Source organism: Loxodonta africana, chromosome 8 (genome assembly GCF_030014295.1).
Source record: "Loxodonta africana isolate mLoxAfr1 chromosome 8, mLoxAfr1.hap2, whole genome shotgun sequence".
Classification (NCBI taxonomy): domain Eukaryota; kingdom Metazoa; phylum Chordata; class Mammalia; order Proboscidea; family Elephantidae; genus Loxodonta; species Loxodonta africana.
Genome location: NC_087349.1, coordinates 25,948,392 through 25,967,755, shown reverse-complemented (window position 1 = coordinate 25,967,755; position 19,364 = coordinate 25,948,392). Strand labels below are relative to the sequence as shown.

Sequence of the window (19,364 nt, the reverse complement as noted above, 5' to 3'; positions counted from 1 at the left end):
TTCAGAACCAGGAGCCAGCGCACCAGGCAGGTGACCTTCGGAGCCCGATCTGGGGCAGAGCCCAGGGGGGCAGACGGCACAGAAAGGGGGCCCACCCCTTCCCCCCCGAATCCATCCCGGGAGGAAGTCTAGCTGGTTGGCGCGGGCGGCATAGAGGCGCAGCCGGAGGGAGAAGCACCCGGGAGGCAGTGACTGATATGGGAGCGGGGAGAACAGCGTCCCAGCTGGGGTGCCGTCCTGCCGGGAGTTAGGCGAGAAGCCGACGGGGCGCGAGCGGGGGGGGGTCAACTATATTTCCCTAAAGTGACCCCAGGGCAGGGCCCACACGTTCGTGCGGAAGGACGCACACCCAGTCCGCGCATGTGGCGCAGCACACCAGAGGGAGAAATCCCCGGAAGTGTCTGGTCTCAAAGCAGGGAAAGCAGCATCCCAGACAAGGAGCCATTCCGCTGGGATCTAGGCGCGCGCGCGCGGGCGGGGCGTGAGCACGGGGTCCATTTTTATTACCCTGAATTGACCCAGGGGGCGGGTCCACCTGGCCGTGCAGGTGACGCCAACCCAGTTCGCGCGAGAGGTGTGGCGCACCGGAAAGAGAAGTCCCCGGGAGGAAGTGACTGGTTCCGGAACGGGGAAAGCAGCGTCTCAACCCGGAAGTCATCCCGCTGGGATTGGGGCGCGCACGGGCGGGGCGTGACCGCGGGACCCAATTATAATCGCCTGAATAGACCCTGGGGGCGGGCCCACCCGTTCGTGCGGGAAACGCCCACCCAGTGCCCAGGAGCGGTACCGTGCACCGGAGGAAGTCCCCAGGAGGAAGTGACTGGTTTCCGAGCAAGGAAAGCAGTGTCCTAGCCAGGGACCTGTCCAGCCGGGATTTTGGCGAACGGGGGCGGAGCGTGAACGTGGTGTTCAGCTCTATATTCTGTGGTGCTACACTCCTAGCTCTCTGATCCCTCCCCCACCCTCCCCAGGCGACCCCATTAACATCCGAATACCCGGAGCCAGAGGGAGAATTCAGATAGGGATCTGACTGCATTTTTTTTTAAACGACTACTTGGAAAATCTAGTTTCCCAGTGATGGCTCGGAGACAGCAGTCCATATCAAACCACATAAAGAAACAGACCATGACAGCTTCTCCAACCCCCCAAACAAAAGAATCAAAATCTTTCCCAAATGAAGATACAATCCTGGAATTATCAGATACAGAATATAAAAAACTAATTTACAGAATGCTTAAAGATATCACAAATGAAATTAGGATAAATGCAGAAAAAGCCAAGGAACACACTGATAAAACTGTTGAAGAACTCAAAAAGATTATTCAAGTACATAGTGGAAAAATTAACAAGTTGTAAGAATCCATAGAGAGACAGCATGTAGAAATCCAAAAGATTAACAATAAAATTACAGAATTTGACAACGCAATAGAAAGTCAGAGGAGCAGACTTGAGCAATTAGAATGTAGACTGGGACTTCTGGAGGACGAGGGAAACAACACCAACATAGCTGAAAAAAAATCAGATAAAAGAATTAAAAAAAATGAAGAAACCCTAAGAATCATGTGGGACTCTATCAAGAAGGATAACTTGCGAGTGATTGGAGTCCCAGAACAGGGAGGGGGGACAGAAAACACAGAGAAAATAGTTGAAGAACTCCTGACACAAAACTTCCCTGATATCATGAAAGACGAAAGGATATCTATCCAAGATGCTCATCGAACCCCATTTAAGATTGATCCAAAAAGAAAAACACCAAGACATATTATCATCAAACTCACCAAAACCAAAGACAAACAGAAAATTTTAAAAGCAGCCAGGGAGAAAAGAAAGGTTTCCTTCAAGGGAGAATCAATAAGAATAAGTTCACACTACTCAGCAGAAACCATGCAGGCAAGAAGGGAATGGGACGACATATACAGAGCACTGAACGAGAAAAACTGCCAACCAAGGATCATATATCCAGCAAAACTCTCTCTGAAATATGAAGGAGAAATTAAGATATTTACAGATAAACACAAGTTTAGAGAATTTGCAAAAACTAAACCAAGACTGCAAGAAATGCTAAAGGTGATTGTTTGGCCGGATGAACAATAATATCAGGTACCAGCACAATACAAGGTCACAAAACAGAACGTCCTGATATCAACGCAACTCAAACAGGGAAAGCACAAAAACAAACAAATTAAGACTAATTCTAAAAAATAAATAAATAAACAAAATAATACACACAACAGGAAATCATGGAAATCAATAGATAAACGATCAAAATAATCAAAAAGAGGGACTAAATATAGGAGGCATTGAACTGCCAGATGGAGAGTGATACAAGGCGAAATAGAAGGATACAAGTTAGGTTTTTACTTAGAAAAATAGGGGTAAATAAAAAGGTAACCACAAAAAGGAATATCAATCCCATAACTCAAGAAAAAAGCCAAGAAAAACGTAACGACTCAATAAACACAAAGTTAAACATTATGAAAATGAGGACCACACAAGCTACTAAGAAAAACGTCTCAGCACAAAAAAGCATGTGGAAAAATGAAATGGCCAACAATACACATGAAAAGGCATCAAAATGACAGCACTAAAAACTTCCTTATCTATAATTACGCTGAATGTAAATGGACTAAATGCACCAATAAAGAGACAGAGAGTCACGGACTGGATGAAAAAACACGATCCATCTATATGCTGCCTACAAGAGACACACCTTAGACTTAGAGACACAAACAAACTAAAACTCAAAGGATGGAAAAAAATATATCAAGCAAACAATAAGCAAAAAAGAAGAGGAGTAGCAATATTAATTTCTGACAAAATAGACTTTAGACTTAAATCCGCCACAAAGGATAAAGAAGGACACTATATAATGATAAAAGGGACAATTGATCAGGAAGACATAACCATATTAAATATTTACGCACCTAATGACAGGGCTGCAAGATACATAAATCAAATTTTAACAGAATTGAAAAGTGAGGTAGACACCTCCACATATATAGTAGGAGACTTCAACACACCACTTTCGGAGAAGGACAGGACATCCAGTAAGAAGCTCAACAGAGACACGGAAGACCTACTTACAACAATCAACCAACTTGACCTCATTGACTTATACAGAACTCTCCACCCAACTGCTGCAAAGTATACTTTTTTTTCTAGTGCACATGGAACATTCTCTAGAATAGACCACATATTAGGTCATAAAACAAATCTTTCCAGAATCCAAAACATCGAAATATTACAAAGCATCTTCTCAGACCACAAGGCAATGAAGCTAGAAATCAATAACAGAAAAACTAGGGAAAAGAAATCAAATACTTGGAAAATGAACAATAGCCTCCTGAAAAAAGACTGGGTTATAGAAGACATCAAGGAGGGAATAAGGAAATTCTTAGAAAGCAACGAGAATGAAAATACTTCCTATCAAAACCTCTGGGACACAGCAAAGGCAGTGCTCAGAGGCCAATTTATATCGATAAATGCACACATACAAAAAGAAGAAAGAGCCAAAATCAGAGAACTGTCCCGACAACTTGAACAAATAGAAACTGAGCAACAAAAGAATCCATCAGGCACCCGAAGAAAACAAATAATAAAAATTAGAGCTGAACTAAATGAATTAGAGAACAGAAAAACAATTGAAAGAATTAACAAAGCCAAAAGCTGGTTCTTTGAAAAAATTAACAAAATTGATAAACCATTGGCTAGACTGACTAAAGAAAAACAGGAAAGGAAACAAATAACCCGAATAAGAAACGAGAAGGACCACATCACAACAGAACCAAATGAAATCAAAAGAATCATATCAGATTACTACATAAAATTGTACTCTAACAAATTTGAAAACCTAGAAGAAATGGATAAATTCTTGGAACAATACTACTTACCTAAACTAACACATTCAGAAGTAGAACAACTAAATAGACCCATAACAAAAAAAGAGATTGAAACGGTAATCAAAAAACTCCCAACAAAAAAAAGTCCTGGCCCAGATGGCTTCACTGCAGAGTTCTACCAAACCTTCAGAGAAGACTTAACACCATTACTATTGAAGGTATTTCAAAGCATAGAAAAAGACGGAATACTACCCAACTCATTCTATGAAGCTACCATCTCCCTGATACCAAAACCAGGTAAAGACATTACAAAAAAAGAAAATTTTAGACCTATATCCCTCATGAACATAGATGCAAAAATCCTCAACAAAATTCTAGCCAATAGAATTCAACAACACATCAAAAAAATAATACACCCTGATCAAGTGGGATTTATACCAGGTATGCAAGGCTGGTTTAATATCAGAAAAACCATTAATGTAATCCATCACATAAATAAAACAAAAGATAAAAACCACATGATCTTATCAATAGATGCAGAAAAGGCATTTGACAAAGTTCAACACCCATTTATGATAAAAACTCTTACCAAAATAGGAATTGAAGGAAAATTCCTCAACATAATAAAGGGCATATATGCAAAGCCAACGGCCAATATCACTCTAAATGGAGAGAACCTGAAAGCATTTCCCTTGAGAACGGGAACCAGACAAGGATGCCCTTTATCACCGCTCTTATTCAACATCGTGCTTGAAGTCCTAGCCAGGGCAATTAGGCTAGACAAAGAAATAAAGGGTATCCAGATTGGTAAGGAGGAAGTAAAGCTATCACTATTTGCAGATGACATGATCGTATACATGGAAAACCCTAAGAAATCCTCCAGAAAACTACTGAAACTAATAGAAGAGTTTGGAAGAGTCTCAGGATATAAAATAAACATACAAAAATCACTTGGATTCCTCTACATCAACAAAAAGAACACCGAAGAGGAAATAACCAAATCAATACCATTCACAGTAGCCCCCAAGAAGATAAAATACTTAGGAATAAATCTTACCAAGGATGTAAAAGACCTATACAAAGAAAACTATAAAACTCTGCTACAAGAAATTCAAAAGGACATACTTAAGTGGAAAAACATACCTTGCTCATGGATAGGAAGACTTAACATAGTAAAAATGTCTATTCTACCAAAAGCCATCTATACATATAACGCACTTCCAATCCAAATACCAATGTCATACTTTAAGAGGATAGAGAAACAAATCACTAATTTCATATGGAAAGGAAAGAACCCCCGGATAAGCAAAACATTACTGAAAAAGAAGAAGAAAGTGGGAGGCCTCACCCTACCTGATTTCAGAACCTATTATATAGCTACAGTAGTCAAAACAGCCTGGTACTGGTACAACAACAGGCACATAGACCAATGGAACAGAATTGAGAATCCACATATAAATCCATCCATGTATGAGCAGCTGATATTTGACAAAGGACCAGTGTCAGTCAATTGGGGAAATAATAGTCTTTTTAACAAATGGTGCTGGCATACCTGGATATCCATCTGCAAAAGAATGAAACAGGACCCATACCTCACACCATGCACAAAAACTAACTCCAAGTGGATCAAAGACCTAAACATAAAGACTAAAACGATAAAAATCATGGAAGAAAAAATAGGATCTACCCTAGGATCCCTAATACAGGGCATAAACAGAATACAAAACATTACCAAAAATGATGAAGAGAAACCAGATAACTGGGAGCTCCTAAAAATCAAACACCTATGCTCATCTAAAGACTTCACCAAAAGAGTAAAAAGACCACCTACAGACTGGGAAAGAATATTCAGCTATGACATCTCAGACCAGCGCCTGATCTCTAAAATCTACAAGACTCTGTCAAAACTCAACCACAAAAAGACAAACAACCCAATCAAGAAGTGGGCAAAGGATATGAACACACATTTCACTAAAGAAGATATTCAGGCAGCCAACAGATACATGAGAAAATGCTCTCGATCATTAGCCATTAGAGAAATGCAAATTAAAACTACGATGAGATTCCATCTCACACCAGCAAGGCTGGCATTAATCCAAAAAACACAAAATCATAAATGTTGGAGAGGCTGCGGAGAGATTGGAACTCTCATACACTGCTGGTGGGATTGTAAAATAGTACAACCACTTTGGAAATCCATCTGGCGTTATCTTAAACAGTTAGAAATAGAACTATCATACAACCCAGAAATCCCACTCCTCGGAATATACCCTAAAAATACAAGAGCCTTCACACAAACAGATATATGCACACCCATGTTTATTGCAGCTCTGTTTACAATAGCAAAAAGCTGGAAGCAACCAAGATGTCCGTCAACGGACGAATGGGTAAATAAATTGTGGTATATTCACACAATGGAATACTACGCATCGATAAAGAACAGTGACGAATCTCTGAAACATTTCATAACATGGAGGAATCTGGAAGGCATTATGCTGAGCGAAATGAGTCAGAGGCAAAAGGACAAATATTGTATAAGACCACTATTATAAGATCTTGAGAAATAGAAAAAACGGAGAAGAACACATACTTATGTGGTTACAAAGCGGGGAGGAAGGGAGGGAGGGAGAGGGCTTTTTTTGATCAATCTGTAGATGGGAACTGCTTTGGGTGAAGGGAAAGACAACACTCAAAACAAGGAAGGTCAGCCTAATTGGACTGGATTAAAAGTAAAGAGGTTTCCGAGATAAAATGAAAGCTTCAAAGGTCAGCGAAGCAGGGGCTGGGGTCTGGGGAACTTGGTTTGAGGGGACTTCTAAATCAATGGGCAAAACAATTCTATTATGAAAACACTCTGCATCCCACTTTGAATTGTGGTGCCTGGGGTCCTAAATGCCAACAAGCGGCCATCTAAAATACATTAATTGGTCTCAACCCACCGGGAGCAAAGGCAAAGGAAGAACACCAAGGTCACACGACAACTAAGAACCCAAGAGACAGAAAGGGCCACTTGAACCAGAGACCTACATTATCCTGAGACCAGAAGAACTAGTTGGTGCCCAGCCACAATCGATGTCTGCCCTGTCAGGGAGCACAACAGACAACTCCTGAGGGAGCAGGAGACCAATGGGATACAGACCCCAAATTCTCATTAAAAGACCACACCTAATGGTATGATTGCGACTAGAGGAATCCCAGAGACAATGCTCCCCAGAACTTCTGATGGCACAGGACAGGAACCATCCCCGAAGACAAATCATCAGGCATGAAAAGGACTGGTCAGTGTCGGGGAGAGAGATACTGATGAAGAGTGAGCTAATTAAATCAGGTGGACACAGGAGAGTGTGTTGGCAACTCTTGACTGGAGGGGGGATGGGAAGATAGAGAGAGAGGGAAGATGGTAAAATTGGCACGAAACGAGAGACTGTAAGGGCTGACTCAATAGGGGGAGAGCAAGTGGGAGAAGGGAGTAAGATGTATGTAAACCTACATGTGACAGACTGATTGGAATGGTAAATGTTCACTTGAAGCTTAATAAAAATTAAAAAATAAATAAATAAATGGCCTTGAATCTGGGGAAAACTCCCTACAGAGATTCAAATGGTGTCTTTATGCAGTTGGGGTCAAGAGCATCCAAGGTCCACTAGAAACTGGCCAAGGATCTGTCATCCAAACGTCTTGACCTGAAGTCTTCGCCTTTGTCAGCCTGTAAGTTTTTAGCATTTGACGACCTATGGAAGGCAATGCTTCTTGCTGTGCCAAAATTACAAATTATCTAACTAATGCTTCAAAAAACATCTGTAGATAAACCCTTGTACTAAGAATGAGAGCTTAGTATAGAATCCACAGTAACTGATCTGCTCAATGCCTTGATTAGACTGATTTAAATCGTATTCATTACTATGTTCAATGTAAGAAGATAAAAAACCAAAAATTGTCTCAATACATGCAATAGTATTTGGACTCAATGAAATTAAAATAAAGACAAAACATAAAATTTTACTCTCTAAAGTTATTCCACAATTATGAGAAAGCAAATATTTCTCTTTACACATCTGTAGGTTATACCATTTAATGTGGCTCTTAATATCTGTGCTAGGAGTCTGGTAGTTTTGACAATTGAAAAATACCTGACCTTGTCCACCTTCAGGGATAAATTATTATTTTTTCTTAGCAAAAGAAAAAATTTGTAGAATAATAAGTTACTACAGTCAAATTAAATGATGTGAACACATTTAACTAACCCTCCTGAATATTAGAGATAATGCATAGCGTGGGGGTGGGACGTAAAGAACAGCCATTGTATAAGTATTTACGACAGAACATCAACTATAAACGCTATCTTGTTTTTTATGATGCTTAGGGTGGCATCATGTGTGCTTAGTATACAAGAAGGATTAAAAACGATTTATTAGAGTAATAACAGATTTTACCATTTGCTGTAACTCGTTAGAAGCAGGCTAAAAGTCAGTATTTTTTTTTAAAGACTGGACTGGTTAGGCCATGTAATGGACTAATGGACTGGGGAACGACCTCAAGTGTAGTTGTTTCACCCCATGGTTGGTTTTTCCTGCCCTAGAACAACCCTTTGTTCAAAGCTGAGATAAAACCCTTGGCAGCTGCCAACATGTCCATCTCCTCTGAATCTTACCCTGCGGACATAAGATTAACTAGCTTGTCAGCTGGATAACCCAGGACTTAAAACACCAATTCCAAAGCCTGTGAGCCACAAAGAGCCTTCCCTTTGATTTCCACATGTTCTGTGGCTGACTTTTCCACCCTTCCTCAGCCTCCTGGTCCTGCATCTTTGCATGCTGCCCTGCATCAGATTGAACACAAAGACCAGCTCATTTCTCTGGCTCCTTCTCCCCCTCCAAAAAAAAAAAAAAAAATCCTCTTGCACTTCTGTTTCACTTATTTATAAATGTAAAGAAGCCCTGGTTGCACAACAGTTAAGCGCTCAGTTGCTAACCAAAAGATTGGCAGCTGGAACCCATCCAGCAGCTCTGTGGGAGAATGACACGGCAATCTGCTCTCATAAAGATTAAAGCCTAGAAAACCCTATGGGGCAGTTCTGCTGAGCCACATGGAGTCCTTATGAGTCAACATCGACTTCGCAGCACCCGACAACAACCACAGTCTAACTGGAGAAGGCACTGCACTGCACCCCCACTGCCTTCCAACTGTCTCTTTCTCTACAGGGCAACTCAAAATCCTCCATCTTCCTGGCACACGGCAATTCTTCCCATACTCAGGATCTTTCAGGGTGTCAAATTCTAGTCCAAACACTTACCAAAGTATTTTCAAAAAACAAAAACAGGTCTTGCTTCCTCACAGGAATTCCTGTGAACAAAATTTCTACATTATGTAAAATCTACATACACCACTTCTTGATGACACCTAGTATATAAAGTTACACAACCATACTCCTGTCTGTGATTTACCATCCGTGCCTTCCTCTCTAGGCATTTATTGATACTCTGTGGTAAGCACTGTGGTAAGATCTGAGGATGCACAGATAAAAGATAGCTCCTGTCTTAAGAAGCTCAGAATCTAGGAAGGATTCAGACACGTAAACAGACCAAAAACTGGCCACTGCACACACAGACAAAGCCGAGACAGGATCTCATAGGAGCACGTCGTACAGGCAAAGGTAGGAGGATCGGGAGGTCATTTCTGGAAGAAGGGCCACCTGAGCTTGTTTTGAAGCTGAGTAACTGCCTACTGAGAAAGGGAGGAAAGAGTATTCCACGTACAGGGAGCATCAGGTGCAAAAGCGTTGAGAGCACATGGTCTCTCTAAGGACGGGTAAGTGGTTGAGTGTGGCTGGAGCAGTGTGAATGTAGTGTGCCAGGAGAGATGACAGTGAGACAACAATGAGACAGGTAACATGTACAGAGAATCAGTCATGAAAAGCCTTGTCTCCCGGAGGGTGGTGGGAGGGGTAGTGTTCAGTGAGGCCACTCTGGCAGCAGTATGGATGATGGAGAGGGAATTGAGAAGTGAGACTGGAGGCTGAGAGCCCAATTTGAAAACACCAAATGAGTAAGAAATTCAGACTCAATTAAGTCAGTGTCAAGCTCACACACAAAAGATAAGACAAGGCAAAGCCTGTCCCATAACAGCCTCCCAGAGGAGATAAAGGCAAGAGAGAGGAGCTGTCCCATAGAAGCTCCTCAGAGGCCTCCATCCTCTCATGTTCTGGGAGCATTACAAGATATTCTGCCAACACTCAGATTAGCTGCAGTTCAAGCATTTGCCTACATGGCCTATTTGGATACATGCAAGGTTGCTAGAGCCCCATGGCAGAGTGTTTCCCTATAGGCAGCGATAGTGGGTTGTCTTGGTCATCTAGTGCTGCCATAACAAAAATACAACAAGTGGATGGCTTTAACAAAGAGAAATTTATTTTCTCATGGTCTAGTAAGTGCCAAGTCCAAATTCAGGGCGTCGGCTCCAGGGGAAGGCTTTCTCTGTCTATTGGCTCTGGAGAAAGGTCCTTGTCCTCAACCTTCCCATGGTCAAGGAGCTTCTAAGGCATAGGGACCCCGGGCCCAAAGAACGGACTCTGCTCCTGGTGCTGCTTTCTTGGTGGTATGAGGTCCCCAACTCTCTGCTTGCTTCCCTTTCCTTCTACCTCTTGAGAAATAAAAGGTGGTTCAGGCCACACCCCAGGGAAACTCCCTTTACCTTGGATCAGGGAGGAGACACGAGTAAGGGTGGTGTTACAATCCCACCCTAATCCTCTCAACGTAAAATCACAATCACAAAATGGAGGACAACCACACAATACTGGGAATCACGGCCTAACCAAGTTGATATATATTTTTGGGGGGACATAATTCGATCCATGACATGGGTTTAGAAAAAAAGAAGTAAAGAATTGATGAGATAGTAAAGTAACAGAACAAACACGTCGGTGGCTGGATGGAGAAGTCAAGGATGACATCCAGGTTTTTGTCTGGAGCGAGTGAGTAGATGATGAACCATTTAGAGATACAGGTTATGTGAGTGCTATAGAACAGGATCTGTTTGGGGTGAGGAGAAACAAAAAATGATGAATGATGATGGCTTAGGAGTTGACACGCCAACTTGAGGTGCACTCTTTGTGACATCTAAAGAGCAAAAGGAGTAGGCAACTGGATGTGTGATATGGAAGCTCCTAAGGAAGGTCTGGCCTGGAGAGTTCCAGGATGAAGGTAGTAGTTAAAGCCACTGAAAAAACTGGTATTGAGTAGGCAAGAGTATAAATAAGATGAGAGGAGGGCACTGATAGCATCAAAATATATGGTTTTTCAGAACAAACATTTTCAGGTAATAAGAATCACAGAACTAGAAGCTGTACAGGCTAATATCTTGGAGAAATGCATCCTTTTTCCTCTTTTGGCTGGACTGGCTTTTAATTGTTTGGAAAGAGCAGGTCTATAAAAGGAAATCGGTCACTATGGAAACAGGCTCTTCAATATCAAACAGGCAGTTTCCACCACAAAAGGGTAATTACTTTAGTTTTTCCCTTAATTGTATGTTTTCACAGTTTTCAAGAATCACAGACTCTTTTGTTCAGAAATTTCCCGTCAGTCAGTGACCTGATGAATGAAGGCAAAAGCACTAGTTTGTAGCTATTTCCCCCAAGTTACTTACTATCTGGGTACCACAGACCCAGAGGTTTCGTGACTTAAAATACTCTGCATTTTCATGGGGTTCACTAATTATACAACCTCTGGAGCCAGCCTAAATCTACGTGAACAGAGTCAAAAGGAAGGTGTCTCCATTTTTCTTTTATGGTTGAATTCTTTTAGTTAAGAACATGTCAGCTCTACGTGCCCTGTCAATCTTTATTCTATACTGTACTTAAAATCTAAAGCTATATCAGAGGAAAGGAGATGAAAAACGTAGAATTTAAAGAAATTCGTCATGAAAATGCTAAACAAAATTCATGTACATTCTTAAAATGTAAATCTCTTCTTTAGTTCATTATTCTTCAATATCGAACAAAATCCATTTTCAAACACAGGATACAATCATATTTAAATAATTGTTATTTCACTGACCTTATCCAAAAACGCTTGTACTGATGCTTCCTGGTTCTCCTGGTTTGCGATGTACCTGTGTCTTCCAATGGAAGCAATTATCTGGGTCTCTTTTTCCAGAAGTTCACACAAAGCCGCTTTCCTCTCAGCTCCGGTGAGAAACTGGTTAATGCGCGCTTGTTCTTCTTGACGCCAGACTAGAGGAATACCAGGAAAGATTCTTGAGTTTTTAAATTCCCACATCTTTACAGAGCATTTTATTTTCTTTCTTTGCCACCCCATTCTGACAAGGAATATTTTATTTTTGTAAAATTTTGAACAATATTACACATAAATGGAATCAGTCATTGTACATCTGATTTATGAAAAAAAAAAAAAAGGGAAGCTGAGAGACTTAAAGCAATGAATGTAGAGTGAAACAAAAGAAGCCAAAAGTAAATGATGTCCCAAGTAAGCATGTTCATTTCCCCAGGAAATTACCACCGGAAGAATCAGAGCCTGAGAAAAAAAAATATGGCTTGGGTTTTGTGGCAGCCGTGAACATGCACTGCTCAGACCTCCCTCCAAGAAAGAACCAGCTGCAGCACTTCAGATCCACTGTTGTGTTGGAGTGGCGGCCACAATCACCTTAGCAAACTCCCAATCAATGATTGAGAGCTGTGGAGAATTAGGGCATGGTTGTGTCTGCCCAACAATGGAGCCTTGTAGTCAATCGTTGCACCACAGCTGCCTACTGGACTGGCCAAGACTTTCTCAGAGCTGTGCCCAGTTCTCTTTTCTTCCCTCTTTCAACTTTCACAGGGGTCAAGTATTTGTAAAGGTGGTACAAATGGTTAACACCCTTGGCTGCTAGCCAAAAGGTTGATGGTTCAAGTCCATGCTTGAAAGAAAGGCCTGGAGCTCTACTTTCAAAAAAATCAGCCACTGAAAACCCTGTGGAGCACAGCTCTACTCTGACACACATGGGGTCACCATGAATCGGAGCTGACAAGATGGCAACTGGGTATTTTTTTATGGTGCGTACAAAAATAAGAAAGATGTGGTTGTTTCTTGAAGGATTGAGTGTATTCATACTTCTTCTCAGTTGGGTAGATTGTAGAATCCTTCCACAAGGGCAGAATTTCTGCTTCTCTTTCCATTCACCTTCACTCAAAACCCCAATACTTTTCACCATTAGGTTTAAAGACTTCCTTTGGGGAGATCTCTTCTTGACATAGGATTACTTTCCTGTTTCTTAAATTAGATATGATTCGATTTAATAAAATATGCTCTTCCACTGTTATAATCCAGATACAATTACTTTCTCATCAAGTTGCAGGGATACTTCAAAATACATTACAGTTACATATAGTTCATATAATTAGAAATTATATTTGCCTTCTTTTACTAAAATTTTAGGTTTACTTTAGCATCAATCAGTCTCTGCATTGGAAGATAAATATCTGAAGCCATAAGTTTTGTTTCTGGCCCTCTTCTGTTATAACCACTGCTTTTCATGATACCAAGCTTCATAGTTTTATCAGAGTGTTTCTTCCTCCTCTCAAATTTTAATTTAAAATCATCCTGATCAGGTCAAGGACTTGCCAGGCGTGTCTTCATAAGAATCCATTCTGCCCATTACCAGGAATACATTATTCAGGTACTGTACAGCTCGGTCTGCCCAGCAAGAAAATTTGTAAATTTAAAAGCTAAATTATATTCAGCAAAAGGCTTGGACATTCAAGAGCTAAATTATGCTATGCAAGTTCAGGAAATCTGTGATTGATGAGTTTATCATTTAAAAGTAATTTCACCAACCAAAAGAACTTTTAAAAAATGATAAAATCCTGTCTTAGGCTAGGTTCTCTAGAAAGGCAAAACCAGTGAAGCATATATATATAGAGAGAGAGAGCTTTATCTCAAGGATAAAGCACACAGTTGTAGAGGCTGGCAAGTCCCGAGTCCATGGGTCAGGCATCAGACTGGAGGCTTCTCCTGACTCGCACAGCTATAGGGCTGATGAGTCCAAGATCAGCAGGTCAGAGAGCAGGCTGCTGGCTCACAGACTACAGAGGCCAAAGAATCCCAAGACTGGCAGGCAATACAGTAGGCTGCTGGCTCAAGTCCCAAGAACTGGAGGTCAGATGATGATGGGGCAGATGCAGGATCCAGATTGAACAAAAGCCAGTGAGTTTTGCCAGAATGACCATATATATTGAATGCAGGCCACACCCCCCAAGGAAACTCCCCGTACAACTGACTGGCTAATCACATTAGATCATATCAGCGAGGTGATTATATTACAAAACAAAGAATAACTATATCATCACATAACTGCCAAATTACAGCATTACATAACTGCCAAACCACTGGGAATCATGGCACAGCCAAGGTGACACACAACCTTAACCATCACAATCTATACACCACAAGGCAGTATAGAGATGAAGAGAAAAATTGCTTATTGGCATAAATAATAACAGAATATTTACCTTATGGGATTATGTGGATGTTCCCAAAAAGCAAATAAAATTTGGATGATAGTTAGCAAGCCTATTTCACTTCCCAGTTTTACATTAAAAACTTTTAGTACCTGTAATAAATTTAGGGCACTAGGATATTATTTAAAACATTCTGGCAGCCCCAAAGGGCAGTTTACTACTCCTCTAGATTAATACTGAAATTCTGAGTGAGTGGGGAGATATACATACACATATAAGTGTATATTCAAATGCATTCATATCCATATATGTGAAGTATACATATAATCAATCTATTAAGTTCTTCAAGTTCTTTTTCTGGAAAATGGTTAGATTTAGATTTCACATTTTGCTTAGATTATTAGTAAGACTTTTAAAAGGGAAACAACCCAACCAAGCCAATTAGGGATGAAAATAATGGACTTTAATTCCAACAAGATTCTCTACTAGATGAACAACCTCCCTGTAAATTTATAGTAAGGAACAGAACATGGCAGCAGAAAAATACCATGCCTCAACTACTAATAAACCAAAAAAAAAAAAAAAAAACCCACTGCTGTCGAGTCGATTCCAGCTCACAGTGACCCTATAGGACAGAGTAGAACTGCCCCATAGTTTCCAAAAGGCGCCTAGTGGATATGAACTGCCGACCTCTTGGTTAGCAGCCACAGTACTTAACCACTACACCACCAGGGTTTCCCCAACTACTGATAAGGAGCAGAAAAACACAGGTTACAGAAGCAGCTGGACAAAGTTGATTTTATATCTGATCTGACAGTTTCCAGAGCTATACACAGAAGGCATTACACGAGAAAAATAAGAGATTCCTCTACCTTTGATAAAATGTATGTTTCCTAGGGCTGATATTAAAAAAAAAAAAAAAAAAAATTGAGATACCAATAACCACCAATATTTTTAAACATAATATATTAAAGGAATTGGTTCATTTGAATGAATAAATTCATTTTGTTTTCTTAACCCCTCTCTTTGGAAAAATCATCTAATGTCTAGGGTCTGGAGTACATGATCTGTAAAATGAAAAGACAGGAACAGTATTTAAAGTCCATATTCATTCTAAAATTTCTGAGATCTAAAATCTTAATTTCCAAGTAAGAGATGGCAGAATATCCAAAATGGCACACAAACTGGAAGCTTCTATGAATCTGAATTTTTAAATGTTTGTCGCAGACAGGAAGTCTGAATGGAAAAACCCAATCAAGGCTCAGAGCAAAAACGCAGGGCCAGACATGTTGATGAACTGGGCCCAAGTGTCCACAGAAGCTAGAAGAGTCAGAAAACAAAGTTAACACAAGTCAAAGCAAGGCAAAAGATTAGAAATTAATTCAACAAATATTTACTAGACATAATAAACAAGGGCCTATCAGGTGCCATAGGTACAAAAGCAAACATCTAAGAGAATCATGTGTACAGAGAACTATGGGATAAGGAGAAGAGGCTATAAGCTCAAGCCACACTGTCCGGACAGGTTTCCTGAAGAAGATCCCTATGCTGGTCTAAGATGAGTCATCCAGATAATGAAGGGCATTAAAGGTGAAGGACACAACATGAGTGACAAATTTAAGAAGTAACATAAGCAGCTCAGAGTAAAGACTCTTGAAAGGTGAATCTACGGAGGTGTAAGGAGGCCACCTCCTTTCATGAGAGCCATGAACTCAGGTATATAGGTGAAGAAAACTACTGAAAGGTTCTAAGTCAGATTTGTATTTTTGATAAATAACTCTGGTGATAGTAGGGCTCAGCCATCATCTGAGACTGAAAGGGACGATAGATTCAGATGTAGTGTATTTGGACACAGAGATCTAGATCACCAACAGTGATAATAAGGCTTTCCACCACAGTGATATGCACTGGGGCCCTGATTTGAGAGGTCACCTTTAGGAAGACCTCGAAATCAAATAAAAAATCCTACACACCCTCTGAAGCTTTATCTAACAACTTCTCAACACCATGGAGTGGAAGTCATATCCCACTGTGATGAATGCTTAACACTTTATCTCCCTAAAGCAGTTACCACATTCCACCTTGTACTACAATCACTGTGAATGCGACTTATTTTTCCTACCGAGGCGCCTAGTCTTTACCACAATTAACTTATATAGAGTAAGTGGGCTTAATATTTACTATATAAGCAAAACGATAAAGGTAACTTCAAGTCTAAAGAGACTCAATAAAAATAAATGAGCCATTTTCCAATTAACATCTACTATATTGAGAACTTACTATATGTAAGATACCATACTAAGTATTTATACATATATTCTATCATTTAATTAGCTCTATACTCTCCTGGAAACCCTTGTGGCATAGTGGTTAAGTGCTACAGCTGCTAACCAAAGGGTTGGCAGTTTGAATCCACCAGGCACTCTTTGGAAACTCTACGAGGCAGTTCTACTCTGTCCTATAGTGTCACTATGAGTCAGAACCAATTCGAAGGCAGGGGATTTTTTTATATTCTCCTACTACTGTATTATACTCGGAGAATGTGGAAAGTCAGCAATAAGTACAAGCATTACGTTCTACCAGGACTCCCAGAAATTGCAGTAGGCCTTAGAATGTTTTGAAGAGCCTTAGTTGTATGCAAATAACAAGTTTATGTATAATTTATTGTGTTCAGCTTGATCAAGTGTTATTACAAGGTTGGTAAAGTAAGCTGGAAAGTTCCTCTGGGTCATTCCTGTCTAAGGACAACTAAGGTATTACAGGGCCAACTGCAAAGGCTGACGGCATAAATTCTATCTTAGAGCAACAGTGAACCCTGATCAGAACACATACTCTCTGGAATCCGACATCTGAGACTCTGTGAAGTTATTTACGGGCTTTTTGCTGCTAAATCCTATCATCAATCAACAGATTAGTAGGTTATGCCTATAATGATATTTTTGTCTTAAGCCATATGCTGTAACTAATGGTGCCTGCTCTTAATCTTAATAGAAGATATTAGCATACCAGAGAACAATTTTTCCAATCTGGCAAAATGATAAGTTGTGCCTGTATTTAGTCCCTTTTTAAACCACTACTTCCACGTGCTCTATTCAGTGCTACAGAGAGTAAAGTACATCATTAAGAGCAGAAGTACCAATACAGCTACAACTTACCAGTTCAACAGACTTCAGCAGACAGGAGCTAACTAGGAGCTCACCTGACATATACACATGTATATAGTCTTTCACAATAAAAGATGTCACTGTAGAACGTATCCCCTTATTTCTGTCTGTGCAGGATTTATCCAAAGTCCTTTCTAGATGTTTGTTTGTTTGTTTTGGACAGGATAATATGAAACACAGTGGAAAATCAATGACCAGCAGTAGCTCTATCACTAAACAGTAGAACAGAAACTTCTATTTATATCTTGAAAAAAAGTTCCCATCACTAAACAGTTTGAAAACGTAACACTTTTCTAAAAGCAGAGCTGAGCTCATAGGAAAGTAAGGAAAACCCCACAGGTCAAAAAACAAATGCAAGAAGCTGGAAAGTTTTTACCCTGCTATTAGGAACATGACAAGAATATAGAGTCTTACCACTGCTATTTAACATTATACTGAAGGTTCTAACCAGTTCGACAAGGCAAGAAAAAGAAGTAAAAGGCATCCAGAATATAAAGAACCAAGTAAAACTATGCTTGTTCACAGACAACATGATCCTCTATGTAGAAAATCCAATGGAATCTGCCAAATAAGTACCAGAACTAATGAGCTGAGTAAGGCTGCAAGATACAAAATCAATATACAAAAATCGACTAAATTTCTATATGTTCACAGCAATCAGAAATGAAAAATTTGTAAACAATACCATTTAAGATACCGTAAAAATATGAAATACTGAGGAATAAATCTGACAAAAGTTGCAAAAGGACTGTATACTGAAAACTACAGAGTATTGCTGAGAAAAATTAAAGATACTGTGGAAGACAGAAAAATAGCCCCCTAAAGGTATATCTACTTCCTAATCCCCAGAAGCTGTGGATATTAACTTACACACCAAAAGATGTGATTAAATTAAAAAAAAAAAAAAAGATGTGATTAAATTAGAGATTTCTGATAAGGCGATTATCCAGGTGGGCCATAAGTGCCATCACAAGTGTCCTTATAAGAGACAGGCAGAAGGAGACACAGATACAGAGAAGAATGTGGTGTGCAGAGTCCATAAATATTAAATTTATTGAATTACTAGTTAAAAGCTAAAACACCAGGTCCAGAAAGTTTTATAGGTTAAGTCTACCAAACAGTCACAAATCAGATGATATCAACAAAGAGAAAAAATAAAGATAATAAAGAAAAGTATTGTTCAGATGATTCATATACCTTATATACTCTTCCAGAAAAAAGAAAAGGAGAGAACCAGTCCCCAACTCATTCTATGAGGCTAATTTAACTCTGACATCAAAATCAGACAAAATCACTAGGAGAAAGAAAAACTGCAGGCCAATCTCACTTAGAAATATAGTTGTCAAATAGTAAATAAAATGTGAGAAAACCACATTCAGAAATATAGTCATCCCTCAGTATCTGTGGGAAACTGGTTCCAGGCCCCCCGTGGACACCAAAATCCCTTATATGAAATGGCATAGTGGTGTTTTTGTTGTCGTTGAACACAGCACAGGAATGAAGAGTTTTGCTATGAAGTGGAACAGTGATGGTTACACCAGGTTAGAGCAGATGTGTGAGGCACTGAATCAAAGCAGACACTTTAAAAAAAAAAAAAAAGCTTTCAGTAAAATAGGAATAAAAGAGAAATTCCTCAACATAATTAAGAGCATATATAGAAAACCAACAGCCAGCAATATTCTCAATGGAGAGAGACTGAAAGCATTCCCCTTGAGAATGGGAACAAGACAAGGATGCTGTTTTTTACCATTCTTAATCAACATTGTACTGGAAGTCCTAGCCAGAGCAATCAACCAAGAAAGGGAAATAAAAGGCATCTAAATTGGTAAGGAAGAAGTAAAACTATCCCTATTTGCAGACGGTATGATCCTATACACAGAAAATTCCAGACATTCCACAAGAAAGTGACTG

The 19,364-nt window shown here is 39.9% G+C and overlaps 1 protein-coding gene across 1 annotated transcript in view; it reads right to left on the bottom strand.

Moving 5' to 3' along the window:
* The window catches only part of IQUB (IQ motif and ubiquitin domain containing), a 75,968-nt gene that overhangs the window by 30,445 nt on the left and 26,159 nt on the right, over nt 1-19,364 (bottom strand). Inside the window, exon 7 of the mRNA XM_023544591.2 lies at nt 11,891-12,066. Within this exon, the coding sequence (XP_023400359.2) occupies nt 11,891-12,066 (176 nt within the window). The remainder of the gene's footprint in view (nt 1-11,890; nt 12,067-19,364) is intronic.